This window comes from Python bivittatus, unplaced genomic scaffold (genome assembly GCF_059951505.1).
Source record: "Python bivittatus isolate LINGU-HERP-01145 unplaced genomic scaffold, Pbiv_v1 ctg000590_np1212, whole genome shotgun sequence".
Lineage (NCBI taxonomy): Eukaryota > Metazoa > Chordata > Lepidosauria > Squamata > Pythonidae > Python > Python bivittatus.
The window spans coordinates 6,857,832-6,882,008 of record NW_028277086.1 but is presented as its reverse complement, the minus strand read 5'-3'; the positions used below and the strand labels follow the sequence as shown (position 1 = coordinate 6,882,008).

At 40.0% G+C, this 24,177-nt stretch overlaps 1 protein-coding gene across 1 annotated transcript; it reads right to left on the bottom strand.

Annotated features, from left to right (window-relative positions):
* Positions 1–11,852: 11,852 nt before the first annotated feature.
* On the bottom strand, positions 11,853–14,648 carry LOC112542624 (proto-oncogene Mas-like). The gene is made up of 3 exons (XM_025175956.2): positions 14,559–14,648; positions 12,827–13,729; positions 11,853–11,876 (listed from the first exon to the last, which is right to left on the bottom strand). Exons 1-3 carry the CDS (start codon positions 14,646–14,648, stop codon positions 11,853–11,855), a joined length of 1,017 nt encoding a protein of 338 aa, XP_025031724.2.
* Positions 14,649–24,177: the final 9,529 nt, after the last annotated feature.

Genomic DNA, 24,177 nt, shown 5'->3' with positions numbered 1-24,177 from the left:
TCACCTATTCTATTATTTCAGGATCCTACAATTCCTCCCTGCCTCCTGGAAGGCCTGCTTTTGATATATAGCAGTAAGGCAGGAATTCATGAAGTGAAGATTTACCCATCACTGCAGCCATTCTGGTGTTCAGGTTCAGATTTGTAAAACATCTGCCCAGGTTCAGATTTGTAAAACATCTGACCTCAACAGAGCAGTTAAATATTCAGTCCCATTTGAAAAGATGAAACGACACAGGGTTGATGAATAGGGCAGGGCTTATGGAACCCTTCAAAGGCAATGCATTGTTTTAAAAATATTTATTTCCTTATTTTTCCTCTTTGAAGTTTAGGAAGCTTCTGAAATCTGTTTAGCAACCTTGGTTCAATACATGGGGCATGTGGATCAATGAAAATTAGAAGAGAGCTCCATGTATTTTTTCAATAAATACAAAAATGATAAATGGATGGGTAGATTTAGGAGATTTGGGGGTTGTGAACCTTGCAAATTTTGGTATGTAGTGGATTGATCCAGACTTTCCAGATGCCTGTGCAGATGAGAACTTCCTATCTACCAGCTCCTATCATTTAAAAATTCTCTAGCCCAGTTTTCTCAACTCAAAACCATTTACAAAAAGAGCTGGCAAATATGAAGTTTGGTAGCAAAAACTTGTTAAGGAACAACTATGTTGAGAGAAATGGCATTTAGAAATAATTGGTGATGAACAGAGGCCCCCCAAATAAGGCATTTGATTATGTGTCTTTCTGAGAAAGGCCCAGAAGTATCTGCCTCCTGCCTGCTGAGAAATAAAACTTTGCCTGGAAGAGATTGACCAAAAACTTTATAAAACAATCTATATAATTAAAATTCTAACAAGACATGATAGCTTCCTTCCTTCTTCAATCTTCCCTTGTTTCTAGCTTAACAAGGGAAGTTCCACTTCAAAAGGATGATTCCTCTCACACTCTGGGGTCTCTTTTTCTCCATCTTCTGAATGCTTGTGATCAGAATATCAAAGTTTTATTCTTCTTAAGGCAATAAAATATTGAGAGAAATAAACAAATAGAGTTTGAGCCTGAGGAAAATGAGGTGGAACTCCTCTTATTAAGCTAGAAACAACTAAAACAAGACATCAGATCTTATGGATGGTGATACCTCTCAAAATTAGGTCTCTTAAACCTTTTCTTTTAATTTCCTGCCCACAGCATCAATCACACATTCCCACATTTCTTTCCACATTATCTCAGGCTTTCCCTGATCATGACATGGTCTAATGCTGGTGGCTTCATTCTGGATTTAGATTGGGTTCAGTGGATTGGTTCCTTGGGACCTGCTGCGTGGGAATTCTTATCTCTGCCATCTGGAATCCAGACCTGGTGATTTCCTTGCTTTTCACCATTCTCTGCACATCCACCCAGATTTAAAAAAAAAACAAAAAAACAAAGTGGGTATGTAGGAACTATCAACTTTGGCTTCAGGCAGGGTATATGCTACACTGCTCTGTGTAAAGATGCACACAAGAATAAAAATGCTTAAGAAGCAGAAGACTGAGAAGTACAGTCCAGTAACAGGGACGATTCCAGGTGAAAGCCATAGAGCAGAACATGAATTATTAGTCTCAGATATATGGGTTAAACTTACAAAATGAAAGTGTGCCACCAAGAGTTCACCTGGAGGACAAAATATCAGAATATAACATCCCTGTCAGATTCACCGTACTTATGCAAAAGAGAACCTGAAGAGCTATGTGAAGAAATAAGAACCATCATGAAAACTGAATTGCAAAGAAATGATTCCAAAATTTCAAAGAAGGAAAAACCCATGTGGCTTTCAGCTATCCTGATATCAAAGAAAGAGGGAAGTCTGAGCAACCAGAAGAATATGTGATAATCAAAGGCTGACTTCCATTTGGTTCAAAGAAAGTTATAAAGGCTATATGGACACCCTTTCCAGTTTTATGGAATGATAGGAATGTTTGTAGAGAGAGAACGTATTCCAGAACCCACTGCATTAGAAAGTAAGGAATGATGGGCAATAGACCAGCTGTCAGTTAGGAAAGAACCAGGCATAAATGAAATACCTATTGAAATATTGAATGTCTCTCTATAGGAGAAGAGGAATTTACAGTGCTAATGACTCTATATACAACTAAATGGCCTAGATATTGGAAAAGATTGGTATAGACAGCCAACTCCAGGGGCATCCACAGAAGGCAGGAGGGGGAAATGATGAAACAAGTGTTGTGCCATCACAACACAAGTTCTTCCCCATTTGTAACCATTGTTGTGATGGTGGATGCAACTATGAAAGGGGCAGAGTTGTGTTGCACCGCTGTGATGCTCGTGTCATCATTTTGATGGAATCATTAGATTCTGCATATTCCTCTGATGCCCAGATCAATGAAAGGAGTTCCCAAAGAACGTGCAAACTGATCAACCATCACATGAATCCCTTATTCAAATATTTTTCCCAATACTTTAAGTAAAAGTGGAACATCCTTGGAGAAATGGACTGTTGCCACAGATGGGTGGAAGGCATTTATCCATAAAGGAACCAGCATTTAACCCCAACTTGATGGTATCCATCTACTTCTGAAGGTAGCCGAAGGCTGCTGTCAAGGCTTTTGATAATCAACAGAGCTCTACAAGCCTACAGCCTCAGATTGTGTAGCTCTGTCTTTAGAAGAACCGCCAGAAAATAAGGCTAAAGTATCACCAAGCAAAGAGCTAAAATGGGAGAAGCCTGTTTCATCAGACTGAATGAGAATGCGTTTTTAGAAATGAAGAATTTCTTTGCCTCCACACAACATGAGGCTGTTTATTCCCAACCTGACCTTTCTGCAGGATGAAATGTTAACAACAAACTAAACCCTTTATGTATTTAATTTATTTATTCAAAACCAGGATTGTCCCAACTATACCACACTTCTGAGCATTGCCTAGTTGCCTGGTGTATGACTCCTAAGTATTTCATCCTAAGGTTTATGAGGTGCTTCCATGTTATCTAAATAACTTGGCAAATTCTTGGTCCAGCAAAATTAAATTCATAAATTTGGCCAAACAAAATAGCATGGTTATAAGTAACCAAAGGCATAGGTAAAATAGGATGGGCTCATGCTGCGTAATGGGAAAATCCCTCCCCGCCCTAGCTTTTGAAAAATACAGGGTTGTCTACACAGTGCAGTCAAAAAGATCAAGATGTCAGTCACAATGGGTGATCAAAGGTCTGACTGTTTTTTATGTATGTCTCCTTTATTTATGTAGGTTTTTTACCATACACAGTGGTAAAATACAGTGTGGAGCTTTGCAGCCTGAAAACAAAACTGCAAAGTTAGCAGCCAGATTCCCATTCAGCAGTAAAAATAAATTTCCTCATCTATTCAGATAAAAGGAGTTACAAAATCATCATCAGTCAGTCCCAGAATCAAATGGAGAAAAATACTATAATTTATTGTTGGGGCTTATATAAGTGTGAGAAAGGCATTTCATCTGGCATACATTTTAATCATTTCTTTTATCCCATGTATGAACTGACACTGTGTTCTCATTCAAAATGTGTGGTTTTTCAAATTGTACGACGAAGGTTTCCAATTTAAAAAACAAAAAACTGCAGATGAAATCAATGGATACTAGAAGAAAATAGAGAGGTTTTCATTGCAACCATCCTGATGCCCACTAGATGGCAGAAGAGGTCTTGTTGCTGCCACCTTTTGGTCATCTGGAGTGTTGCAATGAATCAGGTTCTAACCAAGAGCTGATGGAATCCAGGGGGTTCACTTGAGGCCTGGTTGTTTCTGGTGGAACAGAGGATAGAACTGGGCCCTCCGGACACAAGTAGAAAATAGCTGGATGGACATTCATTGGGGGGGGGGTGGAGGACAGGGAGGAGGAACCATGCATTGTGATGACATTGTGCAAATGACCTGATTATGTAATTTGTACCACTGAGTCAAATCACATGGTCATGCCATTTGCAAGATGACATCATGGCATGCATGACATCATTCTGAATTCATCATGGCTTCAGGAGCCTTTAACAGTGATGACAACCAATTCTAAGATTTTCTTTTACCAGGGGACTCTTACAAAGAAGCTTAACATTCAGGAGCTTCTGGCTAAACTACACATTCAGACATCACTTTTTTTCCCCCCCCAAAATAGAAATTAAATTGTGGTTATTTTCATCACTAGCACAATGGATTTCTTTCTTCCTTCTTGTCTAGATGTAGTGCAGTGTTTTGAGGCCGTTCATCACCACCGCACTTGTTTTTCTTCAACCAGTAATCTTTGAAAGGAAACTTTAATCAAAGATCTTTTTGAAATAGAAAGTCTATTAGAACCACCTGCAGTTTCTCTTTCTGCCACCACAGGAAGATCTTCCGAAAGGAAAAAGAAAGAAAGAAATCTTTTGAATTATTAAATTCTTTCCTGCCACACCTCTAAAGGCAACAACCTATGTCATATTCCTTCCTTCCACAAACACAGGAGAGAAAATTAATTTTGTTTTCTTACAGTCACATCAGAATCTTTTTTGAAAACTTTCTTCTTATTCTCCTTATCTTCTCTAGTTACTTCTTTAGTGAAACCTCTAACAAATCATAATTAACAACTGACAAGATGTTTCATAATGCAATTCTTCAGCGACCCTGACAAGCAGAGACCAGTGTCTCTTATTTATAAAATCGTATTCTTTCCCTCTTCCCCCAGTGAGGATGTGCATATATTCTCCTCACTTCTTCTTCACAATAACCCATAATGATAGATTAGGTTATGGTGACCAGGTCAAGATCATCTATACTGTGTGCACAATATAGAGTGGCAAGCTAACAGAGAGCTGTGTTTTCTAGTCACAGATCCACACACCTGTGTGAACTCTGGAGTAAGTCTTGGAAGAAGAAGCCTAACCCTAGCAAACTCTCTTCTTGTAGCTTGGTATTTTGCATTTCCAATATGGAGCTGGGAATGGAGAATAGTTTTACTTCTCATAGGACGAAGGAGAAGGACAGGCAGATATAGTTTTGGAATCAAGGAAGGAAGTCTGAAAACTTCCAAAATGACTTGTAACAATCAGAGAGGATTCTGGGGAGAAGAAGCTAAGTAATGGAGGGGCTGGATGGCAGCTTGGGGTCCTACAGTGGACTAGACAGCTCTAGTAGTTGTTGAAAATAGACTGTGTACTATTCGTTTCTATCCAGACAAAGGTCGGGTGGCTAACATAAAATAGACTGAACAGTTGACACTAATTAGGAGTTATGGAATGAAGAAGAAGAATTAAAATTAGAACTCATTAAAATGTTTGAGTGCCCTTAGAAGAAGGTTGAAGAAGATGGAAGATAACACAGTCAAAGGTATACCTGTCAGAGAACTGTGCATTGGTTCAACCTCAGAATGGTTGACACAATGGCAATTAATTAAGCAGGCCTAGGTTAGTAAATAGAAGTAGTGATAGGAATAAGGGACCTGTGGAGGTATACACATTAGGAATACAGTTGAGGAAATAGAAGTTGTGAGAACCTTAGGAGAGAGCAACCATGTGATTCAAGAATTCACCAAACTGCAAATAGGGTGAACTGAAAGTAGTTAGAGTCACGTCCTGGAGAACCTATTTAGGTAAGCTAAGGGAAAAAAGTAAGAAAGATTCCATGGATGGAAACCCTGAAGGGAAAAAGAGTTCAGAAGGATTGGGACATGAAGGGTCTGATCTTGGTAGCCACTGCAGCAACTGGGGCTATAGAAGAGCAACTTCCAGGCCTTTTCCCCTTTGTTGGAAAATCTCCCTATCTCCAGACCTATGTGGTGTGGGATTCTCATTCCTGCTTTTCCCTGCAACTTGAACCTTCAGCTACAACCCTGTACTGGATTCTGTGATTGCTAACTCTGGACCACTGGACATATCTATTTTAGAATGAGTTGTTGTCTTCAGGAAAATGTTGACTAAAGGCCAAGAACTCACTTTCTCTGAATATCTCCTGGCTATTGATTTACAACCTGTCAGACCAAGCATTATTTCTGCCTCTCAAGTTAACTGATTTATAACCCCACCATTAAACTAGTTGTAAACTTGCCACTCACACTACTTGTTATTACCTGGCCTAGCGGAGGACAGCAGAGAAGCTCTTAAACTCATTTGGGAGGGGAAACCAACAGGCCGTAAGGAGCATCTGGTTCAAGAAAAGTCATCCCAAGAGGATGAGAGTGTCCCTCTTGGACAGTGTAGATCTAGGAAATGAGGACAGTCAGTCAAGAAATCCACAAGAGCCAAGAGCATGGTAGAAAGCATGCTTTGGAAAATCCAAAAGGAAGACTGGGCATAGGTGTTCTTTGTAAATACCAGAAGCCTTTGAGCCTAAATGGGTGGGTTGGAGTGCTTGACGTTAGACATAAACATAGATATACAGCAGCAATAATGGCTTCTTCTGGGTGGGTCAGAAAAGTCAAGATGGCAGTCAAAACAGTGCAATTAAAGCCCTGCCCCTTTGTACATGCATGCAACATCAACACATTCACATACACAGGGCTTTAACCATACTATCATCACTGTCATCTTAACTTTTTTGATCCCCACTGCCATGCAGATGCCATCAGGTAACAAGCATTTCAGAAACGTGGATAACTGGTAATAACCAATAGGATATAATTCTCTCTGTTCCTTTACAGAAAAGAAAGGGAAAGATGTACAAGGAGCAGAGTTGTCCTGTGCCAAATAGGGCATAGAGTCCCATAAGGGAGAATTTACAAATGGAACAAATTATTCTACTCAACCTGGGTGTTGATATTAATCCCCCTAAATAAGTTAGTTCCTTACCCTTCGGCCCAGGAAGATAAAGCTGACCTAGAGGTAGAAAACTTCACTACAGAGGCAGCTGAAAAAGAAACAATAATAGTAACAGGTTACTTTAATGACCCTCACATAAATGGAGGAGATATATCTCTAGATATGGCAAAGAGACCACATTTTTAGATACTGTAAATGATTATGGCCTAGATCAGCTAGTCAAGAAACCATCAAAGGGAGAATTACAAGGATGGAGACATGGGAGATCCAGCAGACACCTCATATTTGTAGTTACATTTAAATTTGGATTCTCGAGAATGAAGAAAAAGCTGATCATTTCGAAAGGAAGACATACAGCTTTGCCATTTGCTGGTGTAGCAACTGGAAGGATTCTAAGTTATTGCTAGAGCTAGATAAGACACGACGTTGCAAAAAACTCCTGATGATTATTGCTTCTATTACTGCCAAAATCGGCCACTATTATCTGCATATCACAAGGCTTGTCACCAATAAGATAATGTATAGCCACTTGCTGCCCAGAACTAAATTTAAGAACAAGCACCAAGGAGTCAATTTAGTAACTTAATCAGTTGTGAAACATTGGCAGGACACTTTTTCTCCTCTTAACCTTTTCTTTTTAAATGACAAATACTTCTCTTAATAGGGAAAGAGTAGGAGGAAATGGATCACAGAAGACAGAGGAGGTAACATTCCAGAAATCTGTTAAACCAGATGGTTTTAGAAGAGGGTCTCATGAGATCTACAAGAGGATAGCAACTGGTTCCTGGCAATATATTCAATTTATTTATTTATTTATTTGTCTGCTTGTTTATTTATGTATTTATTTTTCAAATTTATATATGCCACCCATCTCACTATACAAGTGACTCTAGGTGGCTTTACAGATATATCATGCCTTTTCCTCCATATCATCATCAGAGTAATGGGAGAAACCCCAAGCGCTAGGGATTAAACCAACGGCTCCATCCAATTCTAATGTTATTTTGAGATCTGGAGAACTGAGGGCCAAATGAGGGTTGAGCACTGATTAAAAGGACTTAACAAGGTGTGTGTCCTTCTTACTTCTGGCAAGATAAAGATAACATGCAATTATCAGTGTTGTAGACTGCAGTATTCCCTAGATAGGAACAAAACTATATTAAGCCTCAGCCCACTTTTCCAGTTGTGGGCAACATCGCACAATCTCGTGTGAGTGGCAAAGGGACCTTCAACAATATGTTAGAAACAATTCAGATGGCTAAAATCTTGCAAGTTCTCTTGGAAAAGCACCAGTATCTTATGAAATGTTGGCACCCTCACTTGAAATTGCATGGAAGTTCATACAGGGACTTTGAGATTTCATGAGATTTAGAAGTCTTACAGGATTTTGGATTATTATTATTATTATTATTTTATTTATTTATTTATTTATTTATTTATTTATTTATACATAGACTTATCCCCGCCCATCTCCCCGCAATGGGGGACTCTGGGTGGTTTATATCAAATTAAAACAAATAAATACATAATTAAAATTTATAAAAAGACAAACACATCTACACAAATGGAAAGAAGAGAAAAAAATCCAAGAGGCTGGTGGAAACCACACTAAGCCTCTAAGGGGCTAGCCAACCCCATTTCTGACAACCTCCCTCCCCGCCCCAGGCCAGATGGCAGAGTCAGGTCTTCAAATCCCTCCGAAAGGCCGGGAGTGAGGGGGTCTGTCTCACCTCTGGGGGCAAGATGTTCCAAAGGGCGGGGGCTACAGCAGAGAAGGCCCGCCTTCTGGACCCTGCTAATCGAAGTTCCTTTACCATGGGGATCCGGAGCATGCCCTCTCTGTGAGATCGGGTGGGACGGGTTGAAATCATGGGGGCGAGGCGGTCCCTCAGGTAACCTGGCCCCATGCCATGTAGGGCTTTAAAGGTGATAACCAACACCTTGAATTGGACCCGGAAGCAAACTGGCACCCAATGCAGCTCATGGAGCAAAGGTGTTATATGGGTCCTTCTTCGGACCCCAAACATAGCTCACGCGGCTGCATTCTGGACCAGCTGAAGCTTCCGGATACTCTTCAAGGGTAGCCCCATGTAGAGCACATTGCAGTAGTCTATTATTGTTGTTTAAGTAGGCTATTATTGTTGTTTAATTTTGGAGTTTTGCTGGTGCTGTCTACTGGTGTTGCTGTTCAGGAGTCAGGTGGCTGACTTACTGACTGTAACATTATTTGGAGAATTTGTGTTCTAGATAGGAATGTAATATAGAAGATGAGTTAGGTGAAAGTTGAGGAATATACGGATATCTAATAAGACTGTGTAGAGATACAAAAAGGGCAAGAAAGGAAAATCTGTCAAGAAGATCTGAAAGCACCTGGGATTTTTACCTGATGGTATTCATGTCTGGTTTGAGGAGTTCCCAGGTGGTGCTATGTACTCACTCAACTGCTTCCCAAATCACATCTTACCCTTTGAATCTAGCCCTACTGTCCAAACATGGAAGTTGGGTCCATCAAAAATTCTTAGAACCCCTTGCAATCTCCTGGCTCAATATGGGAAAGTCAACAATTGGCACAGAAGGAAGATTGAGGACAAAATGTCCACATAAGCCCTTACATACATCTCTCCTTTTCTCTCACACAAAAAGGATACGTGCCTGCATACAGCTTTGGAGATCACCCCAAAAGAGTGTTGAGATGAGATAAGATTTAACCCAGTGAAATGTGTGGGGAGCCTAGAGGATCCCCCTTTTAGTCTGGCCCCTGAGCTATGGGACACCTAGCCCCTATGTATCAGATGTTCCCACCTTGTTTGACTTTCTCAAGACAGTAAAAACAGGCCCATACCGATGAGTACCAGCATCCATCCAACCTTTAAGCATTATCATCATCTTCTTATCATTCCACCAATCTCATCTCAAAGAATAATTGCATGAGTAGGATGCATTGAAGGTCAAAACCCCAAAACCTCCTGGAATAATCTACCACCATAAATCCTTTAAAACTAAGGTTGCTTCATGTTGAACTCCTATGGGGGATTACATGGACACAATCATGCAGAAGTGATTGCTTTTGCCTCCCTCCCCCAGGAAGTTTTTTCAACTTTTAGATTAGCCAACAACTCCAGTCTTCCTTGGTGGTTGCACACCCAAGCACTCATCAGGGCCAAGCTTCCTTAGCTTTGTTATGTCAGGTAATGTGATGGAAGGCATGAGTGGGGAGGATTCTGGAATGGAGCTTCAAGGTTACAGGGAGGGGGGAGAGACATTCCAAGCATCTCCTCAGCCCCCAGCCGGACTGTGTGAAAGTAAGGAGGAAGAGACTGGCCCCTCCCTAAGGGGTTGATGGTTATAGTTGCTCTCGTTGGGGAATTAGAGTAAGTCTGGTGAGATTCTGTCTATTAGGTGCAAGCTAATAAAGAAGCTGAGATGATTTCCGGACTCTCTCATGTGATTCCTGGGTTGAACCTGACAGGTAAACTCAGATAGGGTGCTACTGCCTTCACAGGGATCCCAGAGAGCTAATTTTATTGGACTTGGGTATACTCAGACCTAAGCACCCAACTGACATTTCCTGAAGACAGGCAAGAAAGGGATCTGACAGATAAGATGTATGAAAGATCAACAGGCTACAAAACAGGCTCTGAAAGTAGGGTGTGAAGTAGGATATGTTTGTGCATGTATTTCTCTTTTCTTGCTTTTCATTCAGGATGACACCTGAGAAGTTCTCTGAAGAGGAGGTATTGTGTTTACAGAAACAGGACTTGATGGAGGCTGAAAAATCTCAGCCTCCAGTTGAACAAGAGCAGAGGCAAATAGTTCTAGGACAGAAACAGAAAAAATGGAAAATAAAATAAAATCTTAGAATGCAAGCTTGATCCTGTTCCTAAAGAATTAAGACTCACATATTATTTGGGCTAATTAGACAGCACTTAAAGGCAGGCACCCAGCCTGCAATATACAGGGATTATCCTCATAGCTTTCTGTGACATGACAATGCCTTCTAACTGTTTTTAAGGGACATGTCCTCATGACATCACCTCTGTCTAATCTCAAGTCCCCGGAAGGCAACCCAAAGTGATATCTAGCTACTTTGCTTTTCAAGTAGTGTTTTATCTCTCTTTCCAACAAAAAACGACCTGTACAAACAATCTACAATGTTCTGGTGATGGTACTGTCAATCACATCATTAGAGGATGGGATGTGCCCGGCTTCTATTGGCCTTTTGAACCGCTGTGGACACATTCTGTGCTCAGATCTAGGGGCATCACCCTCTAAGGTCATATGGTTTGGGCTGCAAGCAAGCCTGGATAATTGGCTTCTGCAAAGGGGTACAATACCTTTCTTTAAAAAGATCAACAACAACATGAGTTTAACGGTAGATGTCTTTAGAAAGAAAGTACTGGTGCTCTACTTGATTTAATCTGAAAAAGAGAGATACAGTCTGCCACCAGTGTCTTGTTACTTCAGCATGAAATGAGCATATAACAGATTTCAGATTTGTCTGCTGGCTCCAGGTTTCATGTGGCTGTCCCTTCCACTGGTTTTTTTTTTATTATTATTATTTTGGGTTTACAGAGGCACAATTTTAGATATGGCATGGAATAATTAGCGGTGTTGCTAGTTGTGGCCACTTGCTGCTTAACATTGCATTCCCTCGGCATAATCTGTAATGGTATGTGGGAATGGCTTTGGGAGCCAGGAGGAAGAGCTGCAGACTAGATAACCATCACAGAAGGAAAAGGGGTGTGGGAAGCATCTCCTAAAGGACCCTCCTAGTTTTCTGGAGAGTAAAAGTAAAGTACTGGAGAAGGGCTTTCAGAGTTGCAAGATTCTGTTACTGTAATCTTACAATAAAGATGGAGGTTGTATTCATTGATGTGCTTCTTGTTTGGACCACCTTGAAGGGCTAACATAATCTGACAGAGGCTTCATGGTGTGCAGGTCAGAAGCAAGCAGCATGAGGAGTCAGACTGGTTGTCCTTTACTTTAGCTCTGCCGGGTGGCAGCCTGTAGCCAAACTGGGCTGATCTCAACCAGTCAAGCAAGGTCAAAGCTGGTTAGTACTTGGATGAGGAATCACCTGGGAAAACCAGGACTATAGGCTAGTCTGGATGTGGAAAAGCATCCTGAAATAAAGGCAAAGCAAGGATAAGAAAACTGCATGACTGTGTCCGTGTATGAGAATTTAGAAAACCCTGTGAAGTCATCAGGATTGAAACTCAGCTTGGACAATTACTTTTGGAATCAGGCTGAGGCTATCTGCAGGTTCTCCACCCACTCCTGAATTAGGCATACTTCTTGCACTAATATTAAATAAGCATTAGAGCATTTAAAGTTACAATATTTACAGAGGAAGAAGCAAGAGATTTTCCATTTCCCCAAAGCTGGACTGCAACTTCATGCTGACTTCCACATACAGTACTCAGAGCCACTGAGAAACTGAAGTGAAAGGGGATTACCGATGGCTTCCTGTGAAACTTCATGGATGTAGCAGAGCTTTGGTTTAAACTGATTTGAGGTTATGCTATGAGTTTTCATAACTTTTATCCATACGTACAGCTGCTGGTTATTTGAACAGTTCCCTCCCACCCCACACTGACAAATATAAATATTTTGTTTTCAACCTTCATACCCTGGAACTACCTTATCCTTTTTGATTTTCCCATAAGTAATTTCGATGTTATTCATACTTCATCTTAGTTAGGTAGAGAAAGGGATTTTTTTTTCTATTTGAGATCAATTTTAGAAGCTTGCACATTTACAAAACCAATCCTCTTACCTTTCAGGAACATTTTTAAATAAGTGAAACATTGATATGAAAGGAGGTAGTTTAAAGGTATAAGCTTTATTCAATTGGGCATTGATTCAACACTTAAGATTTTATTATCCAACATAGACTTGCTTGTGTTTGTTCACCAAAGAAGACCAACCAAGCAAAACACATTCTCACATCAGTATTGGATTCAGTTCCTTACATTTCTTCTTTTGTTACCCAATGTGATAAAAGTCTCAGTGGTTTAGCAGATTTATCCATCCTGAAGTGCCATCTTTTACTTTTGGCATCAGGAAGAAGTACTTTCCCAATAAGAATATAAAATACAGGGTTGATGGTGCTGCTCACAGAAGTGAGCACAAATGCTAATAATGAGATGAGGGCCAAATGGTTACTTGACGTAAGAAACAAACGTATGGGTCCCCAAGTGACCAGGGAGAACAGGATTCCCAATATAATTTCTAGAGGGACTTTCCCTTGTTGGTGTAGATTGCACCAAATCCTCATAATCAAGGTTTGAGTGGAGATGACCATAAGTGGAACAAAAGTCATCAAGGAGACAACAATGATTGTGTGGGTGTCAACACCCAGGTTGAAGAAGAATAACATCTGACACGTTAGAGGCCAGAGAAGGACAGACAAAATGGCAGATATAACAGAAGGCATATAGGTTGATTGGTGGCACTTACGCCAACTTGGGGAAAGTAGGGCAAAACACTGATCCACCCCGACGGACATGAAAAAATGAGTGTTATAACCCTGCATGACTAGAAACAGGTATGCCAGAGGAAGCAGCAATTTAACAAGGGCATTGCTTGAGTTCTCCCAAATATAATTATTGAACGCTAATAGACAGATACTGCACAAGAAAATGAGGACCCCGAAACTACCAATGGCTAAATTCCAAATGCCGGCAGTCCACGAATTCCTTTTAAAGTGGAAGAGAAGAAAAAAGAAGAGGATTAGGTTTCCCAAAAGCCCAGCTATGAAGATGGAGACAATGAACCCAGCAAGAATATGATCTCTTAACAAACATGCTAAGAAGTCCATTATGCAGTCGCATTCAGTGCTAAGAGAGTGTGAACCGTTCAAGGAATGAGTTGCAAAGAAGGTTGCATTCAGTTCAGTCTTATTAAAAGGGCCACTTCTGAAATGTTGCTTTTTCCCAAACTCCGTCTTGTCATCTGTGGGAAGATGTAAGTCTTCCTAAAGAGAGAGGCAGAGAGATGGAAAAAAAGAAATCAGATTTGGACAGGAATGGAGAATGGCTGAATGAGAGAATTAATTGCCCCATTGTTATTTTCCCCCCTCAAGGTTCCAGTAGGTCTCTACCAGTATCCAATTTATGCATGTTTTTTTTTTAAATGTTTGAATTGCATTTTGAAATATATGGTCAACAAAACAAGGAAATGGTGAATAATTAAAAAAACAAAGTGCACAATGGCAAAGATTGAATTCATAAACTTAAGGAGAGATATACAGTTTTAGACATTCATATTCAGTATTTCTATCCAAAAAGTCATTTGCACAGTCTACTAAAATTACTTTATTTATATAATGAGATAATAGAAACCAATGTGGATAAAACAAACTTTAATTTCTATACTTTTAAGTACTATTGATTCAAAGAACAACGTGAATTTCTATTGCCAAATATCCAGAATCAGGCAGCTAATATTAAAAACTGAATCAATGTCTTCCTTTGTACCATTTTATACGTCTTGGGGGAAATGCTAATGATCCCTGTCAGGGAATTTGTCACCTCCACAGCCCCTGTACGCTGAGTTGGTATTTTCATGCACCTGTCCACCAACAGTTCAGAAATCAGACCCCACAGCTATAATATGGGACAGGTCCTCACTACAAGCAAACAGTTGATTGTTTTGTCATCCAGTAGACTCAGTAAAAGGGAATCTAGAGAAGAGTGGAACGATTTCAGGGAGATTTGCCTTCCTACTATTCTTGTTCTTATTTTCTAACTGCATCAGGCCGATTCATCTGACAAAATCATCATCTTCATCATCCTTTCACTCACCTTTTCAACTGAGCAGTTCAGCAAAATGGAGGATGTGACAGTGGCTTCTTTGACAATGCACCAAAGGCTGAGCCAGAAGAGGAATGACATCACTTCCTCTTTCCTTCCTCCTAAAGAAAGAGAAAATATCAACTGGGCATGTTGCATCTCAGTTTGAAGAGATCTGTGCATTTTTCCACTAGATGAGCCTTTCTCTCCCATGAATCCCTAACGGGAAATCTGTAAACCTCCTTTTCTTCCCCTGCCCTTAGGCTCTGAAGGGCTTCTGGATATCTCTCATGGCGTTCAATGACATCACATCAAGCCATAGTTAGTTGCATGATGGTTTATTTATTAAGCCACAACTGGTTATACTCCCGCAATACTTAGATATAAGCCACCTTTATAAGCTAAACCATAAGCTATGATTTATAAGCCATAGTAGCTTCAGTCATATATTATATCATGAAACAAATTAACAAGTCAAACAATGGTTTAGCTCAGTATGTGAAGCCAGCTAATGTATTGTATGACTTCTGGGACACGTTGGATTACTGGAAAGCCTAGGTTGAACCTGATGGACTGAAACACTCGCCTGGCATGATGGCATTTCAGGCATGCCTTCAGTGAGCGAAGATTTGTGTGAGAGTCTGCGGTCACTCAGAACATCTGTTTTCCCATTAATAATTGGGTTCATGCAGCTCCCTCAGGTTGGTTACTGAATTAGTACCCAATTCAATACTGAATATTCAACCTGTTTTCTGGATTTGCCAAGTACTTCACATCGAAATAAAACCAAGTCATTTCTCCAGACTTTTCATTATTAATTAGTTTGGTGATTGATTTTCATTCTGACTTTCATCGGAGGAGGAGGATTTGATATGCTTCATGCTTTGCATTTTTTAAAAAAATGTTGCAAGCTGTCATGAACGTTGGAACAAAGAGATGACAGCGGTTTCCATGGATGGAGTGGGAGTGTAAAATCAGATGGTGGTCATGGTAGCATCATCTAAGCCCTATCCCTGTTCTCTTGTGTGTCAACATTGCACGTATGTAAAAAGAGCAGGGTTTTGATTTTGCAGCTGGGATCAACGTCTCAACTTCTTTGACCCTCATTGCAGACCCCATGACAGAACGTGGGGTGTACCATCCAAAAGGAAGTAAGACAGACCAAATAGGCTGAGTTTGTGCAACAAATGAAGCCACAAAAAACCACAGAAGAATTAAATTAACCAAGCAGAGAGTGAGGTAGGAATGCAGATCATGAGCCATGGTTAAGAGGGTTGTGTAAACATAGCCACAGAAAAATCACAAATAAGCTCTGAAATGTTATCACATTAATAACAGAACCCACTAGGAAAATTGCTTCTCTGTAAGAGGGTCTTGTAGATGATGATAGGAGACATAATGGGATACTTAAAGTCGTCCTTTGCTTTGAAATGCAAATGAAAAAACTGATGTCTGCGTAGATCGAATCTAACACTCACCCTGCCCTGAATTTCAAACCTGAGTTACAAAGATCAGCAAAGGATCCAAACTCTTTATAGGCAACCGGAGATCCTAGTATAGTCCTGTTATGCAAAATTTTAGGTTTTATTATTAGCTTTTTAATAAAGGTGATATTAGCATTTTAGCATGGCATTCATGGCTCCTTTTGAAGGATCAGGAAGTCATGTTTTTCCTTTGAGCCAGAGCCATTTACTATGAAGTGCAAAAAATAGCCTTTTCAGCAACCAAACAATAGGGCTGTATTCTGAAGTCCTTAGTTAAAGTTCCAAGTGTTAGAGGAACAAACCTGGGTGAGAAAGGAGGAGATACAACATATTTTAAGGGTGTCTGTCTTTTCTCACATCTAACAAAACACATCAATGTCTTTTACTGCTTGATTTGTAGCTTTCTGACCCATCACATATATCAAATCTATGTATCATTTGTTTCTGTACCGTATATAAAGACTTGACTGCCCCCTTAATAAATGCCTTTTGCTTTGCCTGAAGAACTTGTGGTTCATATTGTTGGGGAGGGGGGACAAAAAAGCCACTTTGCAAAGGTACTGGGTGTTTCTCTCTCAAGTTCAGGGACTAGGTTCTTTCCAGCTCTACGCCAACTCGGGTGGCTGAGTTTTGGGGGGCAACCATTCTTTGTGGCATAAAAAGAAATATGGTGAAACACACAGCTCCCTGTTATGCATTGGGACATGTAGACAAGGCACCACTCATTGTCATGAGTCTACCAGGGTCATATGCATGAACACAGAAAGATACAAAGCAGGTGATAAACTACTGTTGAAAAAATGTTTAACATCTCTATCGATCCTCTATGTGAATGTTACTCTGTATTTCAGTATTTTCCATCCATCCTACCAGTTTTGTTGTTTTGCTTTGAGTTTGTGTTTTAGCTCTACCCCCTTCCCTGTTGTTTTTCCCCTCTGATCTCTTATTCCTCTTCTCATTTGTGTTTTTTTTCCAACTGCCACCAACTGTGACTTTGTTCTTTCCCCACATTCTACATTTCTGTCACATTCCATCAAGTATTTCTGCTAGCGAATGGCCTCTCAGAGTTCTCCATCCTATTTGGGGGAACATTTATCCATAGTTCTCTATCAGTAGGAGAAATAAAGTGACACCTTTCCATCTTTAGCATCCAAAAAAACCATATGGAGGCAATGCTTTGAGTAGGTCATCTGAAGATTTATGGGATAGTGACAAGCCTTTGAGTCTGAATTTCCAATAATTACTGAGATAATGTCAACCCAAAACACAATTTAAATACTGTTTTAATTTCTGGAAAAGAACTATCCTATTTTTAAGTGATTCCAAGGCTATTTCACAGTTGATGGGTAAATCTCTTTTTATAATTAATTTCACTTAGTGAAATGCAGGCAGAGAAATTCTCCGGAATGTTCCCCCCCCCCCCCCAGTTCTCATTCCGTCTGGTAAAATAGAATTTGCTTTTCAAATTTCTTTCAAAGGAAAAAGAATTTCAGAGAGTTTATCATGGGTAAAATGGGGTGTTGTTGCAGCTATTACATTTTTGGGCAGTCAGTGTGTGTTGTTCAGTCTTTCACTGACAAATGTCCATGGCTTCCTCTCATCAACTGAATTGCAAGAAACACCAAGAGAGAACTCCTGTCATGGATTTTTGTATTGTTCTTTGTTTTAGTACTGGTGCCTCTCTCACTGCAAGGAGGAAGCTCTCCTGCTGAGAAATGGTTGGGGAATTTCTCCTTTCCCTGGGACAATTTGGAGAAATTGTCCACTTAGTTCCTCTGGCCCCAAATTTGATGAAGAATTTCAAAAGGCCATTTGTGCCCAGTCATAGTTCACCCTCTTCTTTACAATGAATAGAAATCTATTCACATACTTCTCATTGGTGCTTCCTCCATGTTTCATTCTCTTCTACAAACATCTCTTTTCTGCTCTTTATTTCTGGAGAGGAAATTTCACTACTCGATTTCCTAAACAACCCTGTTTTCTTTCAAAGGACTGTCACTGTTTTCTACTTCTATTGTCATCCTATAAAGGCCTAACCCCAATGAGGCCTGGACAAGATATTGTCTAGGTTTGCACAAGCTGCTAGGTGATTCAAGATGATTCAGGATTCTGGGAATCCAGGCATTTTCTTAGCACATTATGGAAGCCAAGGCTGCATGACAAAATAAATATGGCTATTTGATTGGATTTAGCACATCCTTTGAACCCAGGAATTGGGTTTGTTAACCTGGGATGACTAGTCCTTGGCAATGTATGCCTTTCCATTCCAGCAGAATTGTAACCAGTGCAAACAAGAGCTTTTCTACAGGGATCTAGAATTCTTCAAAAGCCATTTAGAAGAAGTTCTTACATATATACCCAAAAGGAAAGTTCTGCTGCTTTAATGCTTATCGTATTAGCAGAAAGGCATGATAGATTCTTCTTTTACAAAGTATATGGGGAATGGATTAAGTAGCAGACCTTCTCAGTGGTGACCCCTATTTTATGGAATAGTTTCTCCCTGGAATTACAGAGGATCCCAACCATTTTTACATTGTGAAAACAAGCTAAAACAATATTGTTCTAATGTACTGTCAGCCCTTACTTCAGTTAAGGATTTATGATTATACGGTTTGTACTATTACTGTGCTTTTATATCACTGTTTTCCTGTCATTATTCATGCCCAGGTTTCCGTAGGATTGGTGTGGGAGGAGGAGGAGGAGGAGGAGGAGGAGGAGGAGGAGGAGGAAGCAGCAGCAGCCTTTAAAGTTGCAATACCATTTTTTCAGGCTCCCACATAAAAAAGTCAGGTTTTCTTAATGAACGGCAGAGAGGTGTTACATTCATGTAAGGTCCAAAGCACTTCTCAATCATTTTTTAAGCCTGCATTGGCTATGGAAACATGTGGTGGAGAGTTGAGTCGGACCATTTAATTTGCCTTAGGAGTCAAATAGAAGCAAAAAACAAAGGCAGAAGGTTGGTGATGGACAGAGGTGGTCTTAGGTAGGGTATAACTAGACATCTAAATTGGGAGGGGCAAGCAGATTTTCTGCAGGGCAGGAGAAAAACTGCTGGAAGCCCATTTGCTTCGCTTGGTACAAAGGTGCTCCGTAAGCAATATGTGCTTAGGAAAGAGAATTTTCTTAGAAACTGGAAAGAGTCCTTCATGTAAATGAGAGGATTCTGATGCTATGCTAAAGTCTGTAATGTAACTGCTGAGGCTAGGTGAGCCAACAAGGCTACCTTGCATCCCCAGGACATTGACCCCGGAAATCTGTTCTCTTCCGTTTCCCAACATCTTTTCTAGTGGTAATTTGGACAGTTGGTGCTGCTTCTGAAAAAAAGAAGAGCTTCCTGAGACTCAGAAGAGATGATTTCTTGGGCAAAATTCCAGACAAACCATCAGCCTTTTGCATGCAATTCTGTAGGGTCTCTTTAACAATAATCATTTAGAAACAACTGCCAAAAAAGAAAGAAAAACGCTCTTCAGATAGCTTTGGGGATTGACTCTTTGTGGGGTGGAATGGGGTGTTTTTCTTGTATGCGTGTGTTTTTTAAAAGGAGCTTTTATGTTTCTAATGCCATTTGTATTTCATCTGGCATCTTTCATTCAATAAACCTTTCAATTATCTTAGAATGTGGCGTGTGAATGTGGGGAGGGAGATCTGGCAGTTGTGCAATGCACTCACTCCATGGATTGAATCAGGATATGAGCCAAGCCAACAATGACAAATGAATAAGTAGCAATGAAGATTCTGCCATCCATGTATATGTATATGTATATGTATATGTATATGTATATGTATATGTATATGTATATGTATATGTATATGTATATGATGTCAAGAGAGATACATGTCACCCTGTGTAACACTTTCTATATGAGAAAACAAGGTCAGAGTTTATTGTCATGAGAACATAAGATGGCTATTGAACCATCTAGCCCAACTGCCTGCTTGGTGGGGAAATTCAAAGGAAAGTATTGCCCAAGATGATTCTCTACCCTGTGCTTGAACACACCCAATGAAGAAGAGCTCATCTGTCAGTCTTCAAGGTCAGCCAAGTCAAGAAACAGATACCACAAGCAATACTAGAACTCTACTGATGTTGGCTATAATAACCAACATATTGTTGGTTTCCCCGCCCCTCCCTCTTATACTGAAGAGTTTCAAGGCAGGGCAGTTTTGAGTTTCATTCTCATGTTTTCCTGGGTTAAACACATGTTTTACTAATGGTCATCATATATCTTCTCCAAGATATATCTTTATATTCCTCTACATCACCTGGTTTCTGGATAACTGCACTTCTTCTAGGAAGATTTTTCTAACATTCTGTCTGAATCTGAATTCCTGTAACTTTGATCCATTATTCAGGGTCCCATATTTTGGGGAATGTGTCAAAGTAGCTCTTGTGCTTGTTTCAGAGACTTGAAGAGAGCTCCCTATCTCTCCCTCAGTCTTCTTTTCTTAAGGCAAAACATGCCCAGTTCCTTCAAGGTCCCTCACAGGCCTTATCTTCTAGTTTCTTAAACATCCTGGATGTTGTGACCTGAAGTTGTTTGAGTTTGACTGAACCCTTCTAAAACCGTGATTTCCAGAACTGAACACGGTACTCAAGATGGAGTCTGACCAAAGTAGAATCAAATGGAACTAATCTTTCTCGTGATCTGGAAATTATATTTCTGCTGCTGCAGCCTAAAATTACATTTGTTAGTTCTCTGCAGCCACATCTCACTGCTGGCTTATATTTAATTTGTAGTCAACTACTATTCCAAGATCTTTTCCACAAGTACCATTACCAGATCATTATCCCTCATTCTATATCTTTGCTCTGCTCTATTTACATTTCTTTCTGTCCCTTTATCAAACCATGAAGGTCATCTGGAATTTTACATCTGTCTTCTAGGATATTAGCTATCCCATCCAATTTTATGTTATCTGCAAATTTGATAAGCATTCTCTTCACTTCTTCATCCAAGTCATGAATAAACCCATTGAGGAGTATAGGACCCAGGCTGGATCCTAGGGTTTTTAACAGTTCTGTCTGGCAATTCAGATGAGAAATACTTCTAAAGTGCAGTCCTGAACAGCGTTACACACAGTCTCCTAAAATAAAACAAGTAGGTGGAAACAAAGTCTGTTATGTAAACCAGCCATTGTGTTCTGTTAACTCAATTTAAACAGGTTGTATCAACCTAGACAGGATTTTTCAATTCTTCTAAAAGACTTATTATTTGCTTTCTCTCCTTTATCCATTTTACCTAGTTGAGGTGCCTTTATATTGACATTTGTAATGAATACTTTGGGTGTTATGAAACTGTCATGGATAGAATGGAAAGGAAGAAAAGGAAGAAGTCTTTTGTGATTGAAACTTTCATTACCTGTGTCATCTCCTTTAGCTCAGGAACACTTATTTTTGCTTAAAAAGTAAAGTTTCTTGGAAGCTGAGCTGGACACTTGTTGATTTCATGCACAGAGATAGGTCCTTTCCCTGGTGGTAGATGGCTCCTTCTGATTTTTTTGACTTCCCAGTCTAGCCTATAGCCCAAGGATTTCCTGGAGATTTCTCATCCTAGTACTAACCAGGACTGATGCTGACTCTCTTCCCAGTTCCGAGAAAGTCAGCCAGAGGCTGCCACCTTCTTTGACATATCTTTTCAGTGAATGGCCTCAGGATATATGGTCAAACAAATCAGAATAATGGTGATGGTATGATCAAAGCTCTGTCTGGTTTTTAGGTGCATCACACATGGAAAGCACATTAAAAAATGGACAGAGCTTTGATCACTCCATTGCAGCTGCCATCTTGACTCTTTGGGCCATAACCTGCAGACATCCCTGAATGTCCTTAAGTATTCTGTCTGAAAGTGTTTCTGACTGAAACGTTCCCCTACGAAAGGTAGGGAAAAGTTGAAGAACTCAGTTTCTGGAAGTGTTTCCAAACCTTTTACCAGCTGTTGCCATAGGAGGCATCTCTATTGTCTTCTGTGGAACAAAGTTCCATATTTCATCTCTGTGAGCTTTCTCTCCAGGGGCTTATTAGGGTGTGTGCATCCATGTAATCTCTGGACATGGATCTGTGTTTTTTCTTCATTCCCTTTGTGTTGCATTTGTGTGTATATGTGTGCTGGGAAGCACAAGGTGGGCTACATACATTCTGCTCTGGAAAATGTAACTGGGACAGGAATTTGAAATAGAACAGTTGCCAGCACTCCAAGTTACTGCCCCATTGCCTATCCCATATGATTACACTGTGAGAATTGGGGGGTGGGGTGGATTTCCCCCCCCCCCCCAGATCTAGCTGATTTTCAAACTTCATTTTTTTTCCAGCATCTTTTCTTGCACTAAATTTGGTCCAATTCTGTACAGCTGTTGGAGCGCTATCATGGTGGCACATGTCTGACCCTTTTCAGATAATTTCTTTCCAATATCCTGTTGGGTTGAAAAGAATTTTAAAAACCCAATACTACTGGTATAACTATTACTATTAAAAACAACAACAATAAACCATACAGAAATTAAATTTTTTATTTGCTTCACATATGCCTGCAAGTTTCTACCAGCCCATTGTTTCCCATTTCTTTAGAGAAATCCTTTTGAGTAGCTATCAGATAGCTTGGCACATATGCTTTGAATCATTGTGCCCCCCAACAACAACAACAAAAAGAGTTGTTGTATGATTTCTATTCCTATCTCATATTCATCTCCTCAATCAATGCTTACATGCATCTACTTCTCTGTAGAGAGGGAGTCATGATTTCTCATTGCTGAATGACACTGTACAAAACTTTTGATCTTGTTTTCTGATTCTAGTCTTTTTCAATTATCATCACACATCTGCTAGATCAGGCTAAACTGTTCTAAACTTTGATCCTATTCTCAGTTGGGCCTATTTTTACCTTGGCCACTCCTGGCTCCTTTTGAAAATCCTTCTTGAAATACTCCGGTTCCTCCATTTCCCCAGTTTAACTTTTCATGAGCCATCCTTTCTCATTTATCATGCATTTACATTTCAATTAAGATTTCTGGCTGTTTGTAAAAGCTACCCCAGTGAGAAGGGAGAAATAAATTATTGACTTTACCATCATCTGCACAGCCCATTACCACCTCATTTACCCTAATGACACTAAAAAGACTGTCACCCTCAATGTAGTTCATCCTTCTAATAGAAATTCCCTTAGGAGCACTGTTTATGCAAGTTGCATCCATTTGCATATGTTAATTAGGTAATCATAGCCTGGGCTTTTTTGCTAGTGTCTTTTAAGTATGACAAATATATCAGCAAAGGCACGGTGGCAGAGGAAGCTTCTAGAACACTGCAGAGTTGAATCTTTCTCTGAAGAGATCACAATTAGGCCATCTTTGACCATGTGGTAAAATGCAGAGGTTCCCACAACATGCCCTCAGAGTTTTCTGAACATCTGATGGTACCAAGGTTTGGCTCCCAAGGTCTTAACTTTTATTCTTGCTCTGTGATGTCTTGCATAGATGGGTGCCATAGTCCAAAGCTGTCTGTCTGTTCCAGATGATCAGCAAACTTCAGTCCCAGACCAGTGGGAAGAGAAAGTGGAACTTGAGGTCCAAAACAACTAGAGGACACCTGCCACTAAGCCCAATTGAATTACAAGTTTCTGGAGAAATTAGAGATCCTGAATGCTTATATAATATACCTTGATCTGCATCACTTGGAAGAAGGTGTGAACTGCTGTTTGAACAACTATCTTGGATTTCATGCCCCCACACATGATGTGGCAAGAGAATACTTAGAAATAAAAATGTATCAAAAGACATACTTGTGCTATATAAGTCATTAAATTAAATTAAATTAATTCACACTGACAGATCAATCAAAACATTATTTTTGGCAGATCAGATTTTGGAGTCGCTGAAATTCCCAGTACCTAGCTACCACTAGTCAACCAAGGTGGAACAAGCACCTGACCTTTCTTCTCTGCCTTTTGATGTTTGCTTTCTGTTTCCACAAATTCCTTTCCTGTCCTTACAATGAAAATGAATTAATTTGGGGGGAGACTAGCTGTAAATTTGGGGGGAGAGATGGGGATGGGAGGATGAAGGGGAAAAAAAGGACCTTAGATTTTCTTTTTTTAAAAGAGAAGTAAGGAAAAGTCTTATTGGGACATTGTGGCGTCCTTGCACTTACTTAATGA